The sequence below is a fragment of the Oncorhynchus mykiss genome, chromosome 27, assembly GCF_057628025.1.
Source record: "Oncorhynchus mykiss isolate SJ-2025 chromosome 27, ASM5762802v1, whole genome shotgun sequence".
Taxonomy (NCBI): domain Eukaryota; kingdom Metazoa; phylum Chordata; class Actinopteri; order Salmoniformes; family Salmonidae; genus Oncorhynchus; species Oncorhynchus mykiss.
The window spans coordinates 6,498,178-6,517,199 of record NC_143048.1 but is presented as its reverse complement, the minus strand read 5'-3'; the positions used below and the strand labels follow the sequence as shown (position 1 = coordinate 6,517,199).

General features: G+C 47.8%; 1 protein-coding gene across 7 annotated transcripts in view; it reads left to right on the top strand.

Annotated features, from left to right (window-relative positions):
• The window catches only part of kmt2a (lysine (K)-specific methyltransferase 2A), a 54,495-nt gene extending 36,331 nt beyond the window's left edge, over positions 1 to 18,164 (top strand). For 4 of the 7 annotated variants that reach the window (XM_021587356.3, XM_021587353.3, XM_021587354.3 and 1 more), the window contains exons 18-34: positions 890 to 1,092; positions 1,265 to 1,365; positions 1,460 to 1,597; positions 4,085 to 4,243; positions 4,549 to 4,666; positions 5,137 to 5,215; positions 5,306 to 5,466; positions 5,697 to 5,864; positions 5,976 to 10,572; positions 10,705 to 10,773; positions 10,862 to 11,028; positions 11,230 to 11,304; positions 11,452 to 11,626; positions 12,333 to 12,437; positions 12,661 to 12,744; positions 12,941 to 13,070; positions 13,409 to 18,164. In XM_021587356.3, coding sequence (XP_021443031.3) covers positions 890 to 1,092; positions 1,265 to 1,365; positions 1,460 to 1,597; positions 4,085 to 4,243; positions 4,549 to 4,666; positions 5,137 to 5,215; positions 5,306 to 5,466; positions 5,697 to 5,864; positions 5,976 to 10,572; positions 10,705 to 10,773; positions 10,862 to 11,028; positions 11,230 to 11,304; positions 11,452 to 11,626; positions 12,333 to 12,437; positions 12,661 to 12,744; positions 12,941 to 13,070; positions 13,409 to 13,684 — 6,805 coding nt within the window. In that variant the 3' untranslated portion in view covers positions 13,685 to 18,164. The remainder of the gene's footprint in view (positions 1 to 889; positions 1,093 to 1,264; positions 1,366 to 1,459; positions 1,598 to 4,084; positions 4,244 to 4,548; positions 4,667 to 5,136; positions 5,216 to 5,305; positions 5,467 to 5,696; positions 5,865 to 5,975; positions 10,573 to 10,704; positions 10,774 to 10,861; positions 11,029 to 11,229; positions 11,305 to 11,451; positions 11,627 to 12,332; positions 12,438 to 12,660; positions 12,745 to 12,940; positions 13,071 to 13,408) is intronic. The other 3 variants (XM_090224289.1, XM_090224290.1, XM_021587355.3) reach the window with 1 other exon arrangement.
• The last annotated feature ends 858 nt before the right edge of the window (positions 18,165 to 19,022 follow it).

Here is a 19,022-nt window from a genome sequence, read left to right as displayed (position 1 = left end):
CAAATCCGGCTTTAAACTTCTTCACAACAGTATCTCGGACCTGCCTGGTGTGTTCCTTGTTCTTCATGATGCTCTCTGCGCTTTTAACGGACCTCTGAGACTATCACAGTGCATGTGCATTTATACGGAGACTTGATTACACACAGGTGGATTGTATTTATCATCATTAGTCATTTAGGTCAACATTGGATCATTCAGAGATCCTCACTGAACTTCTGGAGAGTTTGCTGCACTGAAAGTAAAGGGGCTGAATAATTTTGCACGCCCAATTTTTCAGTTTTCGATTTGTTAAAAAAGTTTGAAATATCCAATAAATGTCGTTCCACTTCATGATTGTGTCCCACTTGTTGTTGATTCTTCACAAAAAATACAGTTTTATATCTTTATGTTCGAAGCCTTATATGTGGCAAAAGGTCGCTAAGTTCAAGGTGGCCGAATACTTTCGCACGGCACTGTATATATTAGTTACTAAACAGAACCAACTACATAAATATCTGATTAGGGTCCATTATCTGCTACCTTGGCCTTTTTTGTGTTTTGGCTAATTCAAGTTGTAAACCCAATTTTTAGTGAGTCGTTCAGAAGATTATAATTTACATTTTGGATTGTCTGAGCTCTTGAAAATGTACCAAATGCACTGCTCTGGGGTATAACGGTTGTGTTTGAGAGTCATTGCCAATCTGTGTTAGACCCTGTTCATATGTTCTTGCTGTACTTTCTTGAAGTACTGTATTCACTGATCTAAAATGCAATAATTGGTGAAATCAATGCAGTGTGAACTGGCTTTCACTAATTCAATGTTGACCCTTCAAGAGTGGAAGGCCGGAAGGATGCGTTTATATACGATTCAAAGCGGGTCTGAGTCTATACCTGTCTGTTTTTCTTGCAGCAGTGGCCTCCTCCCCAACGCTGTGTTGCCCCCCTCCCTGGACCACAACTATGCCCAGTGGCAAGAGCGCGAGGAGATCGCCCGCGCCGGGCAGCCCCTCAGGAAGAAGATCATTCCGGCCCCTTGCCCAAAGACCCCCGGAGAGCCCTACTCCCCCCCTCCGACCCGGCCTCTACTTCCTCAAACACCCCCTATGCTCCACGGTGAGTCTGCTCAACACAACTATACAAAAGTAGTGCACCGTTCCCTATATAGGGAATAGGGTGCCATTTGGGTTACACACCTACACTAAGTATTTAATGGATACACTTTTTGATACTGTTTCAGTTGCAGGAAATGATGTGTTTGTGGCTTGCTTTCTTGTCTCTCTCTCAGACCTGACCTGTGAAGACAGTCCTGAGCTGCTCCCACCCCCTGGCGTCAGTGACAACCGCCAGTGTGTGCTGTGTCTCAAGTACGGAGATGATAACACCAACGTAAGTCAAAGTTGGGCTAAACACCACCTTAGCAGTCGTGATTTGTCGTGGTACAGCTCTTGATCGTGTTCTTTGTGCTTGTGTCTGGTTTCAGGAGGGCGGCAGGCTGCTGTACATCGGGCAGAACGAGTGGACCCATGTGAACTGTGCCCTGTGGTCAGCCGAGGTGTTCGAGGATGATGATGGCTCTCTGAAAAACGTCCACATGGCCGTGATCCGAGGGAAACAGTTGGTAAGACTAATAAACCAAAATACCTATTTGTATGTATGAGTGCTTTTGGAAAATATTCAGACCCCTGGGCTTTTTCCACATTCTTTTACTTTACGGCCTTAGTATAAAATTGATTAAAACAACAAAAAGTCCTCTGCAATCTACACACAATACCCCATAATGACAAAGCAAAAACGGGTTATTAGAAACTTTTTCTTTTTTTTCTTTTTTTTCTTTTTTTTTGTTGAATTTTTACCCCCTTTTCTCCCCAATTTCATGGTATCCAATTGTTGTAGTAGCTATCTTGTCTCATCGCTACAACTCCCGTACGGGCTCGGGAGAGACGTCCTCCGATACACAACCCAACCAGCGAAAGCCAGTCCTCAGTGAAAGGCAAAGCCATTTGGAGTTTGCAAAAAAGCACCTAAAGGAATCTCAGACCATGAGAAACAAGATTATCTGGTCTGATGAAACCAAGATTGAGCTCTTTGGCCTGAATGCCAAGTGTCACGTCTGGAGGAAACCTGGCACCATCCCTAAGGGTGAAGCGTGGTGGTGCAGTATCATGCTGTGGGGATGTTTTTCAGCAGCAGGGGCTGCTAGTCAGGATCACAGCGAAGATGAACGGAGCAATGTCGAGATCCTTGAATGATTTTGGGCTCCCGAGTAGCGCAGCGGTCTAAAAAACTGCAACTCGGTGCAAGAGGCGTCACTATAGTACCTGGTTCGAATCCAGGCTGTATCACATCCGACCGTGATTGGGAGTCCCATAGGGCAGCACACAATTGGCCCAGTGTCGTCCGGGTTTGGATGGAGTAGGCAGTCATTGTAAATAATATTTTTTTTCTTAACTGATTTGCCTAGTTTATTTACTAAAGGTTAAATAAAATAAAACATTTAAAAAATGTTTAATGAAAACCTGCACCAGGGTGCTCAGGACCTCAGACTGAGGCAAAGGTTCACCTTCCAACACGACAATGACCTTAAGCACACAGCCAAGACAACGCAGGAGTAGCTTCTGGACAAGTCTCTGAATGTCCTCGTGGCCCAGCCGGAGCCCAGACTTGAACCCGATCAAACATCTCTGGTAAGACTTGAAAATAGCTGTGCTTCATTGCTCCCCATCCAACCTGACAGAGCTTGAGAGGATCTGCAGAGAAGAATGGGAGTAACTCCCCAAGTACAGGTGTGCCAAGCTTGTAGCGTCATACTCAAGAAGACTCGAGGCTGGAATCGCTGCCAAAGGTGCTTCAACAAAGTACTGAGTAAGGGTCTTAAACTGAAATATCACATTTACAAAAGTATTTTTTTCATTCTCAACCTATTTTTGCTTTGTCATAATGGGGTATTGTGTGTAGATTGAGGGGATTTATTTTTTTATTTTTTTTAATACATTAGAATAACGCTTTATCGTAAATTTAAGTCCAGGGGTCTGAATACTTTGCGAAAGCTCTTATTTTTAGTAAATGGATATTCCATATTTTGTGTGTGTGTATTCATTTAGTATGTGGACACCCCTTAAAATTTGTGGATTTAGGTGTTTCAGCCACGCGTTTCTGACAGGTGTGTAAAATTGAACGTACAGCCATGCAATCTCCATAGACAAACACTGGCTGTAGAATGGCCTTATTGAAGAGCTCAGTGACTTTCAATGTGGCACCGTCATAGGATGCCTCCTTTCATCAGTTCGTCAGTTGGAGCGATAAATCGTGCTTCACCATCTGACAGTCCAACGGACAAATCTGGGTTTGGCGAATGCCAGGACAACACTACCTTCCAAATGCATAGTGCCAACTGTAAGGTGTGGTGGAGGAATGGTTCATGGTTAGGCCCCTTAGGACCAGTGAAGGGCGATCTTAACGCTACAGCATACAATGATATTGTAGACGATTCTGTTCTTCCAACTTTTGGCAAGGCCCTTTTCCTGTTTCAACATGACAATGCCCCTGTGCACAAAGCGAGGTCCATACAGAAATAGTTTGTTGAGATTGGTCTGGGAGAACATGACTGGGCTCCACAGAGCCCTGAACTCAACCCCATCAAGAACCTTTTGGGATGAATTGGAACACCGGCTGCGAGCCAGGCCTAATCGCCCAACATCAGTGCCTGACCTCACTATTACTCTTGTGACTAAATGGAAGCAAGTCCCTGCAGCAATGTTCCAACATTTAGTGGAAAACCTTCCCAGAAGAGTGGAGGCTGGTATAGCAGCGACGGGGGGACCAAATCCATATTAATGCCTATGATTTTGGGATGAGAGGTTTAACAAGCAGGTGTCCACATACCTTTGGTCATGTAGTGCATGTTTCACTTGAAAACGCATGTTGCATTACTTGGTTCTGTGCATAATTTACATTGTGTCTTCAATTATGCATGCTCTTGATACTAAATATGCAAAAGTGTCTTTAAAAAAAAAAAACACTTATTATTACTCAAATGACCTCGAGTTGTTGTTGATTATCTATGTCTAATGGCAGTGTCCTGTGATGTTTGTTTTCCTTTCGGCAGCGCTGCGAGAACTGCCAACGTCCCGGCGCAACAGTGGGCTGCTGTCTGACCTCCTGCACCAGAAACTACCACTTCATGTGCGCCCGGCAGCGCCAGTGCGTCTTCCTGGAGGACAAGAAGGTCTACTGCCAGCGCCACCGGGACCTCATCAAAGGAGAGGTGAGACGCAAAGCTGAACTCCTTCCTTATCTTCCCCACCCACCTCCCTTACCCACCTGCAGCATCACACACAAACAAACATCTAGAAGATACCAACACTTTACAGATACAAATGTTGATTCAATGTCAGTTTTATTTGTTATTTTTTTAAGCTCTGGCTGACCGGTAAAAGGTAAAAACAACATGCATGCAATTAGCCCGTATCGATCGAAATCATACTGCAGCATGGGTCAAATTGTGGTCATGGTGAGGAGAAGGGTGTACTTGTAGGTACTTTGTTTGAAATGCATGACTTCCTTGCCCAGGTGGTGTCTGAGTCTGGCTTCGAGGTCACGCGGAGGATCCTAGTGGACCTGGAGGGGATCAGCATGCGGAGGAAATTCCTGACCGGCCTTCAGCCGGAGAACATCCACATGATGATAGGTGTGTATGTTTATTATCCCACTTCATAGCCATATATAGAGATCTCTATGGACTAGTCCCAAACAGCACCCTATTTCCTATTTATGGCATTACTTTTGACCAGGAATCATAGGGCTCTGGTCAAAAGTAGTGTACTTGTATAGAGAATAGGGTGCCGTTTGCGACGTTCACTACATATGGCTCTGCTTACTCTGTCTGTAACCTCTCTCTGGGACCCCCAGCCGTTATCTGATCATATTTGATCTATTCCAGAGCTATGCAGCACACCTGATTTTTCAAATGGTCGACTGATCATCAAGTCCTTGAATTAGGTGAATGAGCAGTGCTAGTTCAGGGCTTTCCCAAAGTAGTGAAACAGCCAGGGGACGTCCGTGGTGTTTTCAGACACTAGCTGGCCCAACAAACATGTTTCTGACTGGCCTCCTTGGATTAGGGGCTCTTAACTTTTTTTTTCTTTTTTTCCATCGCAGGCTCCATGACCATCGATTGCCTTGGAATACTGACCGAGCTCTCGGATTGCGAGCGCAAACTCTTCCCCATCGGCTACCAGTAAGTACACACAGTGCTGCGCCTGTCTTTTTATGTGAAGCAGTCAGTGCAACAGAAGACTGATCAGTCAGCTGGTTTCTGTCAACACAGGTGTTCCAGGGTGTACTGGAGCACTCTAGACGCCCGGAAGCGTTGTGTCTACACCTGCAGGATCCTGGTGTGTCGTCCCACTGTGGTGGAGCCTGACCTGAAGAGTGCTCTTCCAGAGGAGAACCGCACCATCTCCCACAGCCCTTTTATGCCCATTTTAGGTGTGTGTGAGCCAGAATGCTGCATCACTACATTATTAATTATTCAAATTTATGCGGCACTGCATTTGGTCTAGTTTGTTGCCGGCGTGTAAACGCATTCAATACGTTTATTTGACACGTGCACAGGGTACAGCAGGCAGAAAACTGTACAGTGAAATGCTTACTTGCAAGCTCTTCCTCCAAAATGCAGTATTCTGAAGAATTGATTGCATTAAACTTTTCATTGACAGACAAAGCCCTGTCTCCGGTGCCCGATCCTTTTGACTCTCTGAAGCCCTCCAACCGCCTGTCCCTGCTGCCCTCCAGCCCCAATCCTCCTAAAGTTTACACACGAAACAGGCACCCCAGCTACCCCCCGTGCCAGCGCTCCCCTGGCTCCAGACCACTTCCATCCCCAGGTATCTTCAAACTCTTTACCCCAATTACCTCAAACTGTCATTGTAAACTCCCATTCACACGTGGAGACATGCAGTATGGTAAAATGTGTTTATGTCCATGTTGTTTTGCAGGCGGATCCTCTCAGTCGGCCCATGAGATTGTGACGGTAGGGGACCCACTTCTGAGTTCCAGCCTAAGGAGCATCGGCTCCCGGCGCCACAGCACCTCTTCCCTCTCTCCCCAGCCCAGACAGAAGGTAGTCTCCCCTCCACAGGCCGGGGTGGCTGCCGCCATGAACCAATTGGCCCTGCTCTCTTCTTCCACCCCACCCCCTGTGCTCTCCTCTTCCTCTGCTTCCAGAGACCTGGGTCTAAGGGATACAGGGAAGCCGCCCGCCGGCGGAGTCCGAACGCAGAGCCGCGAGACTAGCTCACCCAGCCCTGGAGGTCAACACAGACACCACCACAGCATCTCTGAGATTAAGACAGACAGTGGGAAAGAAAGTGTGCCTTGCAAGCAGGCTGTGGGAGAGAACCCCAAACTTTCCCCAATGGCCCCAGGGATGGCAGGAGCGAGCCAGACCTCCCCACCACCAGGTACAGGTGTCCTGACAGGGCACCAAAGGGCCAGCAACTGCAAATCCCAGGCGGAGAAGGGGAAGCAGGGCGGGAAGGTCCCAGACCTGTCGACTGGCGTCACGCTCCTCTCCCGCCATTGTGTCAGCACGACCCTGTCCAAGGACAGAGGTGGTGGTAGTAGTAGCAACCCCGCTAAGGAGGGAAGCGTGACCTTGGCGCAAGCCTCTAAAGATTCTGTGAAATTGGGGTCTCCCCAGCCCCTGTTCCACAAAAGCATTGGGAGGCAGTCCCAGGACTATCTGTCGGGGCCAGCCCCTGCCGCCGCCACAAAGCCCCTGTGGTTTTCGGGGGCCGATGATGACGTCATCAAACGGAGCTCCCAAGCCACTCCGGCTGTTCCCTCCAGCCACTCGGCCGCCACCACCAAAGACAAGCACTCCAAAGTCCGAACAATCGACAGCCGAGAGACATCTAAAGAGAGGGAGAAGACCCCTCAGAACACCAACAAGAACCCCACGCTCAACAACAACAATGCTAAAGAGACTGGTGGAACCACTAACGCTCCAACCCCGACCTCACAGAACTGCAACAGCAAGGCTGCAAACCTCAGTAACAACACCAAAGCCATTGGCAAGCAGGAGGTGGAAAAGCTGGAGAATCAGGGAAGAGGACGATCTTCAAAGAGCAGGGAGAGATTCTCCAGTCCTGAGAACAGCTCCAGCCTAGAGGCCATCAAGCAGCCCAGGATAGCCTCGGAGAGAAGCATGAGGGCTTCACAGGTTCAAGCAAGAGTAACAGCCAATGAAGTCGCGGCTGCTAGAGACAAAAAGCGGGCTATAGTCAAGGCGTCCCTGACGCCGCTGAAGACCGACCCGAACGGGACTAACACCGTGAGCACTTCCTCTGACTCCTGCACTACCACTTCCATCTGTCCAGTAGGCCTGGAGGGACCCCCCCACCGCAGGTCTTCCTGCTCCATGCTCTTCTCCCCGTCGGCCTGCTCAGTGTCGAACAGCCCGCCACTGCACCCCGAGGACCGTGAGGAGAAGCGCCTCCTGGCTCACTGCACTGAGGACGAGGGGACCAGCGATAGGGATGACCACGCCTTGCTGGAGGAGGAAGACGGGGACAAACGCCACGAGGACGACAGTGACTGCTCGGGCTCGGCCAAGCGGCGTTACCCAAGGCGCAGCGCCAGGGCCCGCTCCAACATGTTCTTCGGCCTGACTCCTTTCTACGGGGTGCGCTCCTATGGAGAGGAGGATATCCCTTTCTACAGCAGCAGTGGGGACGGGCCTGGGAAGAGGAAGGCCGGGGGCGGCAGGCGCTCGGCCGAAGGCCAAGTGGACGGGGCAGACGATAGGAGTAACTCCTCCTCAGGGGACAGCGGAGAAGAAGAGGAAGGGGGATTCAGCCAGTGTTCCAACAAGGATCCATACTATTACAACTTCACCCGCACCATCATCAACCCCGGCCCTGTGATGCCCTCAATCGAGGGGATTGACCAGTGCCTGGGGAGGGGCTCTCAGCTGCAGCGCTTCCTGAAGGATGAGAAGGAGGAGAGGGTTGTTGCTGCTGTGGATGGAGTTCCCACCCGGAGCCTCCTGGGCCACCAGCAGATTGGCCAGCTGGACGGCATTGATGACAGCTCAGAGAGTGACGCCAGCGCGAGCACCACCAACACCACCACCACGGCCACTGCAGCGTCCTCTTCTCACAAGAGCACAGGAAAGAGGAAGGGCAGAGAGAGGCACATGGAGAAGCTGGAGCACGACTCTGGGAAGGAGGTGGACAACAGCAGCGGAGGGGGTGGGAGCAGCGGTAGCAGTAGCAACAACAGCCGAGAAGGCAGGAAGAGCCAGAAGGACAGCTCTCTCCCTCTGGGAGGGGTGAAGTCGTCCCAGAGACAGGACCCCCTGGAGGCCCAGCTCTCACTTAGCACTGATCTGCTCAAGTCAGACTCGGACAACAACAACAGTGACGACTGCGGCAACATCCTGCCGTCGGACATCATGGAGTTTGTCCTCAACACGCCCTCCATGCAGGCCCTCGGGCAGCAGCCTGAGGCCTCCTCCTCCGAGCTCCTCTCCCTGGATGAGGGCTATGGGGTGGGTGTCAACCGCCGCAAAGACATCCTCTTCGAGGACTTCCCTCAGCCGCTGGCCAGTGCTGAGCCCGCGGAGAGTGGGGTGAGCACTTCCATCTCGGTCGAAGAGCCATATGGTCTGCCTCTGGAGCTGCCCTCTGACCTCTCTGTCCTGACCACTCGCAGCCCCACGGTCAACAACCAGAACCATGGCGGCCTCATCTCAGAGGGCTCAGAACGCACCATACTGTCCCTGGCAGCCTCTGACGAGACCATCGCAGAGAAAGGAGGCGAGGACAAGCAGCAGAGAGGAGGGGCCGGTGTGTCCCCTGAGAGCCAGCAGGAAGGAAGTGGAGGTAGCCGAGAATCTCAGGTAAGAGAAGGCCACATGACCCCGGAGCAGTTTGAGCATATCACTAGTCCCTCCCTGGGCCAGGTGGTCGAAGCAGATAACCAGGATCTGACCAGGAGCTCTGGGACCCCCGTCCTACCCAGCTCCCCCACCCCGCCTCTTCAGGGACAGAAGTACATCTCTGCTCCATCTTCAGTCAGCCCCGGACCCTCCCAGGTGGCCAGTATGGCTGTGCAGACCACCTCTCATTTAAAACAAGGCTCGGAAAAACTCATAGTGGTCAACCAGCATCTGCAGCCCCTCTACGTCCTACAGACGCTCCCAAATGGTGTCACTCAGAAGATCCAGATCACCCCATCGGTCAGCGCAACAGGAGTGATGGATACCATGACTCTAACCACAGGGCTCACCACCGGGATAACCACCTCCCAGCCCATCTTTCCTGCTGGGGGTAAAGTGTTGGGCACCATGTCCCATCACCCTCAGATCCATACTTTCACCGGCACCACCCAGACGGGCTTCCAGCCTGGCATTCCCAGCACCACCTCCGGCCTCCTGATCGGGGTGCCTTCCCACGAGCCCCAGATCCTGGTGACCGAGGCCGGACGGAGGCACGACTTGGCCCCCAACGTGACCATCGTGTCCAGCGCCGCCTCCATCTCCACGTCCTCGGCCGTGCTCGTGTCTGGACACGGCAAGAAGCGACCCATTTCCCGTCTCCAGCCGCGGAAGACCAAGAAACTAGCCCGCTCCAGGAGCCAGCCCACCCTGGCCCCGTCTGAGGTGAGACCCAACATGACTCTGATCAACCTGTCCTCGCCACAGATAGCCCAGTCCGGACTGGTCGAGCTGGGCACCCTGACCACGGCCGCCACCACTTCTCACCGCAATGTCCCCAACATTATCAAGAGACCCAAATCAGGAGTCATGTACTTTGAGCCCATCCAGCAGAGGAGGCCTCTTCCCAGTGGGCAGCCTGGCATCCTGGGCCACGACTCCTCCACCCACCTGCTGCCCTGCACTGTCTCGGGGCTCAACCCCAACCAGTCAGCAGTGCTGAACATGGTGTCCATGGCTCAGCCCAGCGGGCCCGGAGGCCTCATTGCGCCAGGCTCTGTCTCTCTCAGCACCCCGGTGCTCAGCTCCGCTGAAATCACGGGACCCATCAGCAGCCTCCTCTTCAAAGCCACCCCGCACAACCTGGGCCTTCCGGAGCAACAGATGCTCCTCCAGTCTGGAGCACCTCTGATGTCTCAGCTGTGCAGCCCTGCCCAGACCTCCATCGCCAGCAGCATCTGTGTGATTCCCTCCCATCAGACCATCAGCATGTCCTTAAGCCAGCAGGTGGACCCGGAAAGCAGCGCTTTCCAGCGGCAGCAACACCCGGCAAATGCTAGTGGACAACCTGTGGCTCTGGCACCCAGCCCGGTCTCACAAGACTCCGGCAAGGGACATCCGGTTGGGGTGTTCTCCCAGAGTTCCCGCTCTCAAAGCTCAAGCGCCATGCCTATATCCAGGTCCTCATCAGAGCAGAAACAAGAGCTGAGGTGTAGCGCTGCAGCAACGGCATTTACGGGCTCTGGGAAAGGGAAGCAGAAAGCCAAGCGGACGAGGCAGAGTCCCGACAAGGCCAACGGGAAGAAGCACAAGGGTTGGCAGACAGAGCCTCCTCGGGAGACGAAAGGAGACCGGGCAGCACCCTCCACTCCTGGGTAAGATTCTCACATAAAAGATAACTCATGAAATAATCAACTAGTACTATACTGATTTCACGACAAGTGTGTTATGATACTATGGTTGGCATCCGCTACATATCCATATTTGAATTCCCTCTACCACTGCAGCTCTAGAGAGCCAGTCTCTCCCGAGTCCATGGACACAGGCAAGCCCAGAGACAGGGGCACCTGCAAAAGGTAAGTCATGCAAGCTTGTCATCCATTTTCATTTTTTTTCCTATACTATTAATATGTCAATGGGTAATGTTTATCCTGCTCTAACCAGTAAAACCAGTGAGTTCCCTGAGGAGAAAGGCGAGACAACTGCTGGCTCTCTACTGGTGGCCACCCCTGACCAGGAGGGCAGCCGCATGGACCACAAGCCCAAGAAGGGACTCATCTTTGAGATCTGCAGCGATGATGGCTTCCAGATCCGCTGCGAGAGTATCGAAGGTATCCGAAGTCCTGACCTTATCCTCTTGCTCCTTGTTTCCATGCAGCATGGTTGTGACGCCCAATGGTAGAAAATAGCTCTACATTTATTGAAGTGAATGTGTAACAGTCAAGATCTCTCATTTCCAAATCCTCGCACAGATTAAGAAAACTACATGTGTACTTCAATGACCTGTCGTGTCTTCTCCCTCTCACCCACAGAGGCCTGGAAGTCCCTGACAGATAAAGTCCAGGAGGCCCGCTCCAACGCCAGACTCAAAGAGCTCTCCTTTGAAGGTACCATTTCAGATTTGTATTTTGTTTATGCCGGTTCATTTCTTTTGAAGAATGAAATGGTCACTCATCAAACTTTGTATCCTCTGTACCCCTCGACTCCTTCCTTTGTTCTCTCTCTCTCATTCTTTCTCTCTCTTTCTCTCTCAGGAGTGAACGGTCTGCGGATGCTGGGGGTCCTCCACGATGCCGTGGTGTTCCTGCTGGAGCAGCTGTATGGTTCCAGGCACTGTCGCAGCTACCGCTTCCGCTTCCACAAGCCCGAGGAGGCCGACAAGCCCCCGATCAACCCCCATGGCTCGGCCCGCGCTGAGCTCCACCAGAGGTACAGCTCTCTTCCAACACATAAAGACATAGGATGCAGACAAATGCACAGAATTTGCTGTAGGAAGTGCAATATGACCCCATAGACACTGTATATTGGAATGGCAAAGAGTTGAAAAACTACAAACCTCAGATTTCCCACTTCCTGGTTGGATTTTTTTCTCAGGTTTTTGCCTGCCATATGAGTTCTGTTATACTCACAGACATCATTCAAACCTTTTTAGAAACTTCAGTGTTTTCTATCCAATACTACTAATAATATTAGCATCTGGGACAGAGTAGCAGGCAGTTTACTCTGGGCACCGTATTCATCCAAGCTGCTCAATACTGCCCCCCTGTCACCAAGAAGTTAGTCATCACTGAGTCATGACTGGACAGGTGAAGACCATGTGGCGGAGACCTTGACCCTGATGAATCATGTCTAATTATTGATTAGTTCAGGAAGCACTTCTAAAGTTTTATTTTATTTAGCTGGACCTGAGTCTATTAGTTTTCTTTTGATTGTTGAAGAAATTCAGATCTATGCATTCTACTTCAGCAATTAAACTGTAGTGAGACGTTTGTACACAGGCTCTCTTAACTGATGTTTTGGAGCTGATAACTGTGCATTGTCATTAACCAATATCAAGTCCCTATTTGGGAGAGGTCCTTCCTAGGGTTAAGAGAGTCATTGAGTTGTGTGTCTGCTCCATCTGCCTTTGCCGCAGGAGGTCTGTGTTTGACATGTTCAACTTCCTGGCCTCCAAGCACCGCCAGCCTCCCGAGTACAACCCCCACGAGGAGGACGAGGAGGTGCAGCTCAAGTCTGCTCGGTGAGTCACGCCGCCCCGTTACACAATTCCTGTTTTTAGTTTATTTTTACTTCAGAAAATCAGGAGGACTATTTCTTTATTCTCCGTATCATCAATACAATGGACTTGTAGTCTGTCGTCTTGGTGTTCTGTTCACATACCCGTATCCACCGGTTGGAGCTTCACGGTGGTAGTAGACCATCCTTCCTTCATTGTAACACACTGTGCTACTGTTGTTTTTCAGCCGGGCCACCAGCATGGACCTCCCCATGCCCATGAGGTTCCGACACCTGAAGAGAACGTCCAAGGAGGCGGTGGGGGTGTTCAGGTTAGGAAAACGCTGGCTCCGTGACGTTTCGCCTGATACAAATCCAAATGCAGTGGGATGGTTTTTAACAAGAAGAGGAACTACTACCGTAGCTTTGCTGTAGCTACGTCCTTGTTCCAGAGAGTGGGGTTTAAAAGCGGGAAACCTTTTGTTGAACCAGTTGTCACTTAGCCCCTGTGTGTGCTCCCCCTCACAGGTCAGCCATACACGGCCGAGGTCTGTTCTGCAAGAGGAGCATCGACGTGGGGGAGATGGTGATCGAGTACTCGGGCAACGTCATCCGCTCTGTCCTCACCGACAAGCGGGAGAAGTACTACGACGGCAAGGTGAGGGAGAGAAACCAGGCGTCAATGGAACACAGTCCTCTGTGCTCATTCGCTTCGAGTCTGAACGGGGTCCCTTTCGATGGGCAAACGTTGTGGAACGTTGCAGATAGAAATGTCATGAAAAGAACTTGCGCGAGTCCTTATTCTGCTTGTCCGAGAGGGACGTTCTGCATAATGACGGTATTTTCTGTCTGAATGTTCTATAATGTTGGGCCCTGCTGAATGTGGTTTTCATGTGTCAACATCATTAAACCATTCAGGATCTTTTAGTCATTTTATAATGCAATCCTCAGCCTCAGGCGTCTCACTCTCTTCTCCTCCCGTCCCTCCCTCTACAGGGCGTTGGCTGTTACATGTTCCGCATTGATGACTACGAAGTGGTGGACGCCACCGTGCACGGCAACGCCGCCCGCTTCATCAACCACTCGTGCGAGCCCAATTGCTACTCGCGAGTCATCAACGTGGACGGGCAGAAGCACATCGTCATATTCGCCACGCGTAAGATCTACCGCGGCGAGGAGCTCACCTACGACTACAAATTCCCCATCGAGGAGCCGGGCAATAAGCTTCCATGCAACTGCGGAACCAAGAAGTGCCGCAAATTCCTCAACTAGCCCCCCCCTCCCCACGCTGCTGTGTGATGGTAGTGGCGTTAGCGGTCCTTCTCCCACTCTGCCGAAGCAGTCGCCTCGACTAGCGTGGCGCCATCCATGCAATGCCAGGTCTTAGAGTGCAAAGTGATGCTTCCAGTACTGACCTCTCTTTTTGCTGTACGGCTTGTGCAGAAAGAGGCGCGTTACAGACCGGGTTAAGTTCGATACAAGCTATGTTTTTGAAAGAGAAATTATTATTGTGCCTCTGGTTGTTTTTGTTTACTTTTCAGACTCTGAGAAGTCAAAGGAAATGGTAACTGTAAGATTAGCAATTTTCAACGTTTTCTGTCTCTGAATGATTCAAAAATATTTAATTTTTTTTAAATTCCCTTTTTGTTCAGAATTTTAACATCACCTCACATTATTTTTCTAGAGATGATATCTCAATTCTGTGTGAGCATAGAATCCATTGATTATGTGCACACACAAAAATAAGAATTCCACCTTGTAAGAGTTCCATTTTACACACCAAAGTGCAATTTGTGGAAGGGAATTTTCTCTGCATTTTAGAAATAGAATGAGGACGTATTAGAACCGATCAGAGGACGCTTTTCTCTTGGCCTCATCTGTTTATACACATCTGCCTGTCGGAATGTGCATCCTGTGCAGCCTTCGGAGTAGCCGCAATAACATAAAGCTTTGCTTGGGCTGCTTCGCTGTGTATTCAAAGACACTGTAAATAGTTCCTATGCCTGTCCAGAGCAACAAGTCGCAAGATGTGTTAGGAAGAGAAACACTAGAGGGAGCTGGGGTCGAAACGACAGAAGGAAAGAAAGAAGCCTGTAGATTATTTATTTTCTAGTTGTATGTTATCGTTAAGCGCGACTGTACTTGTACAGCGTCATTGTCAGACACGTAGTCGTGCGGCGGTCATAAGATTGTCGTGGCCGTGACTAGCAAGCTAGGCGGAGATTCTGGTGGACTGACAGTTGAGGGACTAACTTTTTTTATTTCTTTTTTTTTTTTTTGCTGTAGTAAATGTTATTGTTGGTTTTGTATAGGAAAAATGATAGACTGAGCCATCTATTTGTGTCGCAGGTATGCACTCGTTATGTCGTCTTATTCGAAATTTGGTTAGAACAGAGTCCGGAATTACAGCGATGAGAACCAAACGTCATCCCCCTAAATCTGATTTCCCCTTAAGCCCGTTTGAAATTATGGCCTATTTCATGAATTACTGTTGCAAAGGAATTGTTTTTTTTGTTCTTATTTTTTTCAAATCGGGTCATTTTGAAGTCTTGTCTCTTCTGGCTCTTTTTTGTTATGGGCAGAAAAAATATCATGCTTGCTTTGAGAATGTAAATAATATATATTTTTCTATACAAACGACTAAAAAGCACTCACTAGTGAATAGCACTTAATGTTATAAATAGTATTTATATTTTTTAAGAAATCCTATTTATTTTATTGCCATTTTTGTAGGAAATAGAGGTTTACAAACACTAATGCTTGGTCTCTACATTTTTTTTATTTTTATTGAGCTGCCTTTTTTCAAAGCTGTTTTTTCGTTGCTGTTAATTTCATAGCCTGAATGTTTCTTTTTGGATTCCAAAGACTGAAGCTGTCGCTCCCCGCTGAGCCCAGTCCACCAGTAGCTCTATTTGTCAATCAAGGACATTTCCATTGACTGCATGTTAGCAGCATGGCATTATTATATGCCCTTGATGGAGTCTGTTAGTGCTCATCTTTTGGAATAGCTGTCTGATATCACCTTTTTCCAGCCTTAATTCCACGCGTCACGCGGAGGCTCCAGCCAGGCCATTCAGACCTGGGCGTTTCACCGTGCGCAATTCATTCATGCTTTAAAAAAAAAAAAGTCTCTACAAATTCCAACATCTCCCTTTTGGGATCAAACACGCTCCGTGATAATCCGCAAACTGTAAGGACATAACCCGGTTTAATGCCTATAGCCACATCAGTGCTCCAAGATTCCCCATGGTAGTGTTGCCTTCATATTAATACCTGTCAATGTTTTATGTTTCTAATCGACTCCCTCGTAAAGTCCAGCATTTGGTTTGTGGCATTTACATGAGACAGGCTACACGTGGAAAGCTTTTTAGAAGCTCCGTAGAAGCTGATTAAGTTAGGAAAGGTTGGACGAGGCTCACCCTTTACCATTGACCACAATGCAACCCCTGTTAAGAGTTCATCAACTCACTTGATCTCTTCGCTTTGCATTTGTTGTAACTGAGCACGCCTTGCTTAGAGAACTCTGACTTGTAACAGTAGTAGATTGACAGAAGTAGTCCCGGTTTTGGTGAGAATGGGGACATTGGGTACAAAAAGTGGATAGGTTGATGACCGGCATATATTTCCTCGAACGAAGCTCACCAAATTGCTGCTTTGTGCAACTCTGGCTCCAGTTGTCCTATAGCGAGCCACTTCAGGCCAGTGACTTTTTTTGTTATGTTTTTGGTTTGTAAAATGAGTTTTTTCCTCGTAGTCTGTTGACTTTATATCTTGTAAGGCCGTCGCAGAATCTCTCCAACCCTTACCCTGCCCAGGCTGTGAAGTGAAACCATAACTTTGCCAACACATTGCACTTGTGACAGGCACTGACTTAACATGGGAAATGACGTTCTACCCATTGTAAACACAATGGGTTCCTATGTTTTAAAAACCACAAGCACAGATGCTGTTTAAGCTCCCTTAGGAATTGTGGCCCCCAGGAAAGTGCACTTCTACTCGACCTTCTCCCAAGTGTGTAAGGGACGTTCAGAGTGCAGGGACCACTCTGGAGGCCAACAGTGAACACTCCTCAACTTCCTTGCAGCCTGGGTTTTGCCAGCTAATTCAGGGATACAGTTTTGGTTCAGCTCTCGCTGTCCTCCCATCCTGGCTAGCCTTAGGGTGAGGCACAGGGTCATGCTGAATTCTGCTTTAATGAATGTATATACAAAAACTAAATTGTGGTGATTTCTGCTATCAACCACGTTTTTGTTTTTGAGTTAAATAGAACCCACAAAAAGACTGGGGAAGATGACCTCACAGGACAGTTTGTTTGTTTCATTGCAGAGGGAAAAAGATTGAGGGACGGCTTTCTAGTTTAACGTCAAAAGGTCACACTGAATAAACTAAGACTTCAAAGATAGCTTTGGTAATCCTTTTACTAATCCCAAAGGCTCCGTCTCTGACTCCTCTACAGATCCATAGCAGTAAAGTGTGACGTTTCAGTACTTGGTGAACAACAACCCATTAGTCAAGTGTTTTTAAATGGCAGATAGATTCCGTTGTTTCTTGGACTTCATAATACCATGCCACACCAGTGGCCCTTTTTCCTTCACTTGTAATTATGCTATATATACATAAAAACATATACCGAAACAGAAATAGTAACATGTACTTCAGTATCTATACAATATACGGAATGAACAGACAAACTTAGTTACAGTAGCAAACAGCAGGTTTGTAATGGTTAATAGCAATGTTCAATGTACTCTATAATGGTTTTATGTTACAGTATCAGTTTAAAATAACTAACGTACATCATCTTTGTATATTGATGTCCAGTACCAGTTTTCCTGTGCCTGTGTATGTTCCATTGGCAGGAGCATTGCAGTTTCTTTCACTTCTTTTTTTTTTCTTTTTTTTTTTTGCGAAAAGAAACAGTATTTATGTGATAAGATGTATAACGTGGTTGTGAACTTCTTGAAGTCAGCCATTTTGTTTTTGTGTTTGATTGTTGTAGTGAATGTTTTTTTTTTTTTTAATTCTTTGTAAATTCTTAACAGGGATTTTAGACTGCTTACTTGATGGTGGTATAATTGAGTTGAGTTTGTGGAGAACAGGAAAAAAACAAACTAATCCCACCAAAATGTTATTTTACAGTCTTCCATGTCTCCCTTACCACCCCCCCCCCCCTCTCTTTGGAAGCTTTGGTTGTACTTATGTCTTGTTTTATAGAAAGTGATAATGATGATACGTTTTAATTTATTTATTTTGTGTATTGGAACATCCATGAATTTAACAGGTCAAGGTAGTTGCCGGGAACCTGCTTGAAAGAAGTTTGAAAAAAAAATACTTAACTGTATTTGTAATTTTATAATTGTTCCTTGTGTATAGAACTTATCAGCCTGAGAAGGGACGTGGCATCAAGGGGAGTTGGCGGTAGGACTTGGGAACGGTTAAACGGCTCTTCTTACGCCTTGAATATACCTTTTTGTCTTGTTAACACTTCCTCCTGAACTCCATGAGAATAATGATGATTATGATACTATTTTTTTCCCTATTAGTTGTACATCAGTGTTCTCTCATCTGTCACAGAAATGAAGGAAAGTTGAACCACAATAGTGAACCACAAATTACTTAAGGTTGAATGTATAATTAGGAAACACAATTGTACATAACTGTAAAAAGAAAAGTTTCTAATCATGTTTATTTTCTATGCACTTTTTTTATTTAAGTGATAGTTTAAATAATAAACATGTCTCGTTTACTCTTTCTTAAGGCTCTGTCTCTGTTTCTGTACCTTGTTCCGTCAACCTAGAATATAGTCCACATATTGGTATGTGTTAGTGAGAACATGCTGGGTTAGATTTCCCCGATTTTAGCGACGCAACGTAGGCTTACAAATGTTTTTAACTGTGCATTGTTCCTACAACGGCCGACGATGTAACATGCGTTTTCCAAAACGCCACGCAGAAAGAGCGTTCGCCAAGTGTCGTTTGGAGCATGTAGATACTGATAGGATCCAAAGAAAGGCAGTGCTGCTCTCTGATCAGATTTCTCCATTCAAATCTTAATGCTAACGTTGTAATTATTTCACAATCCTGATGATGGATCGGCACCTAGAGAGCGACATCCCCTTATGACTACAAATATTGAGGCGGCTTATTCTAATGCTTACTCTGATGCACTAAATCGCATTCATTTGACACATTGCACACTTCACATATGATGAAAAATATTCAGGCAAAACAAAACAGACAGTACCCTACAAATTACTAAATTGACTGAACGTGAAGTTGATTTCAATATCTTTGAAATGCACTGTACAAAACATTAAGAACACCGTCCTAATATTGAGTTTCACCACCCCCTTTTGCCTTCAGAAGAGCCTCAATCTGTCAGGGCATAGATTACAAACTCCATCGTTCTACAGGGATGCTGGCCCATGTTGACTAACGTTCCAAACGTGTAGTAGCAGATAACCATCTTTGGTCAACTGAGAAGCAGTTTGTGTGTTAGAAATAATAGGCAGTGTTTTGGGTTTAGTGCTCCAGGACACAACAGGTGGCACCTCAGATATAATCCTGCTAGCAGCCCTCTGATTGAGCAGATCACATTTCACTATATATTC